This window comes from Podarcis pityusensis, assembly GCF_964106645.2.
Source record: "Podarcis pityusensis genome assembly, chromosome: 16".
Classification (NCBI taxonomy): Eukaryota; Metazoa; Chordata; class Lepidosauria; order Squamata; family Lacertidae; genus Podarcis; species Podarcis pityusensis.
Window position 1 is genome coordinate 4,868,252 of NC_138041.1, and position 2,500 is coordinate 4,870,751.

General features: G+C 45.1%; 1 protein-coding gene across 1 annotated transcript in view; it reads right to left on the bottom strand.

The window, feature by feature from the left end:
* Positions 1-581: 581 nt before the first annotated feature.
* Positions 582-2,500, bottom strand: part of LOC308465081 (extracellular matrix protein 1-like) — a 7,131-nt gene continuing 5,212 nt past the window's right edge. The window contains exon 4 of the mRNA XM_080984916.1: positions 582-1,187. Within this exon, the coding sequence (XP_080841042.1) occupies positions 1,044-1,187 (144 nt within the window). The 3' untranslated portion in view covers positions 582-1,043. The remainder of the gene's footprint in view (positions 1,188-2,500) is intronic.

Below are 2,500 nucleotides of genomic sequence, written 5' to 3' on the forward strand. Positions count from 1 at the left end.
TCATTAAAAGCTTCCCTAAACAGGGCTGCCTTCAGATGTCGTCTAAAAGTCTGGTATGTAGTTGTTCTTCTCTTTGACATCTGGTGGGAGGGCGTTCCACAGGGCGGATGCCACCACCGAGAAGGCCCACCGAGAAGGTTCCCTGTAACTTGGCTTCTCGCAGTGAGGGAACCGCCAGAAGGCCCTCGGCGCTGGACCTCAGTGTCCAGGTAGAACAATGGGGCTGGAGACACTCCTTCAGGTATACTGGACCGAGGCCTTTTGGGGCTTTAAAGGTCAACACCAACACTTTGAAGTGTGCTCGGAAATGTACTGGGAGCCAATGTAGGTCTTTCAAGACTGGTGTTATGTGGTCTCGGTGGCTGCTCCCAGTCACCAGTCTAGCTGCCGCATTCTGGATTAGTTGTAAAAAACACCAGTGCCACCTATCCTGATTAATTTAGATTTTACACAAATCCAAAAGCAGGTTCTGTGGCACAAAAGGCAGTGCTTAATAATAATAATTCTCTAGAAATCTCACCAAGATCTGGAGGTATCTGGTTTGGAGGGATTGAATTAAACTTGACCAACTATACAAGATGTCACATGCTATGAAGTCCTTTATTTTGTGATTGTCTAGGAAAGAATTGTCACATTGTTACATCGGTCATGTTACGTTGGTCACATTTCATTTGCCAGAAAACCTCTTTTCTGCAGTTTTCAAATAAACATTACCAACGATTTGGCACTTGGCCGTGAAACCCTAGTATAGTGCAACAAACAGAAGAAAATTTGATTCATACTTTCAGAGGAAAAGCTTGCCCATGTTACAGATAAGTTATTGAGGTTGCAAAGCTGTTACATTGGCTACACCTTTTTGAAAAAACACAATAAAAAGAAAACATTTAAACAACCTTGGCCATAATGATTGATTGTTTTTATAGGGAAGGATCAGGTAAGAAACAGCTTCATGTTAATTGGAGTTACATAATACTAGTCAAATCACACGCAATATATATGCAAAGAAGCTGCAAATGTTACATTGGTCACTACAGAATCGCCCATCAATTCTTGAAATCGTAATTTGGGAAGCGGGAATTCTGGTCAAAACAGTTTTCCATGGCCGCACCATCCATTAGGCAGCACTTATTCTGTTCCATCTTTACTGCGCCTTGCTTTTCGCACATCTTGTTCAGGAGGGCTGACCACTGGACCAGGAGGGAGACAGATGAGATGGTCAATAAGATGGCTAAGTAGGGTTTCTTAATCTGGGCCGACTCAGACCCTCTTTTTAATATGTGTCCGAATGTCTGTTTTGCAAAATGTGTGTGTGTGTGGATTTGCACACAAAACAGCAACAGATTGAGAAGAGAGCAGCTTTGGGTCGTCTGCAGAGCACTCTCTCGTCCCAAAGTAACCAACGATCACATTTGGCATTCGAGACGAGGCTGTTCTTTTGCCTCTGTATAGTGGTACCTCAGTTCTCGAACGTCTCCATTGACGAACGTTTCGGAAAACCCGGAAGCAAAGGCTTCCGTTTTCAAACGTGCCTTGGAAGTCAAACGGCTTCCGCCGTGTGTTTTTCAGTTTTCTCCGTTGAATTTGCAGCCTGCCCTTTCTTTGCGCCTCAGTTTTCGAACATTTCAGAACCTGAAGGGTCTTCCGGAACGGATTATGTTCGAGAACCGAGGTACCACTGTACAACTGAATCCTAATTGCCTTCCCAATCACTTCCCATCACTTTGCCCAGACACTGAGGTCCAGCGCCGAGGGTCTTCTGGTGGTTCCCTCACTGCGAGAAGCCAAGGTACAGGGAACCCGGCAGAGGGCCTTCTCAGTAGTGGCACCTGCCCTGTGGAGCGCCCTCCCACCATATGTCAAAGAGAAAAACAACTACCAAACTTTTAGAAGACATCTGAGGGCAGCCCTGTTTAGGGAAGTTTTTAATGACTGATGTTTTATTGTATTTTTAATCTTTGTTAGAAGCCGCCCAGAGTGGCTGGGGAAACCCAGCTAGATGGGCAGGGTATAAGTAATAAATTATTATTATTATTATTATTATTATTATTATTAGTTGGGAAATGAAGGCACTCTTGTCAGGAGCAAGAGCTAGTATCAAAAATGCACGCTTGTCTTAATTTGGGAAGGGGTGTGATTGTCTTATTGTGGGTTTCAGAACCACCACCACTGACATTCCCCCGACCGCCAGTCTTCACAATGTCTGGTTCCTTGTTCATCACACTGGGAGATCCTGACCCACCTAACGCAGGGGTGGGGAACATCTGTACCTCCCCAGATGTTGATGGACTCCAGCTCTCAGCTGCCCCAGCCAGTATGGTCAAGGCAACATCTGGAGGGCCACAGATGTTCCGAACCCTGACAAGATTAACAATTTTGGGGTGAGAACAGTTGGGCCTCGGAGACAGGGATTGTGTCCCTTAAAAAAAAAAAAAAAGGATTCCCTCAGAATGCTTGATAGGGCATATTCAACACCAACAAAATCCAAGCACACAAGGAAGGT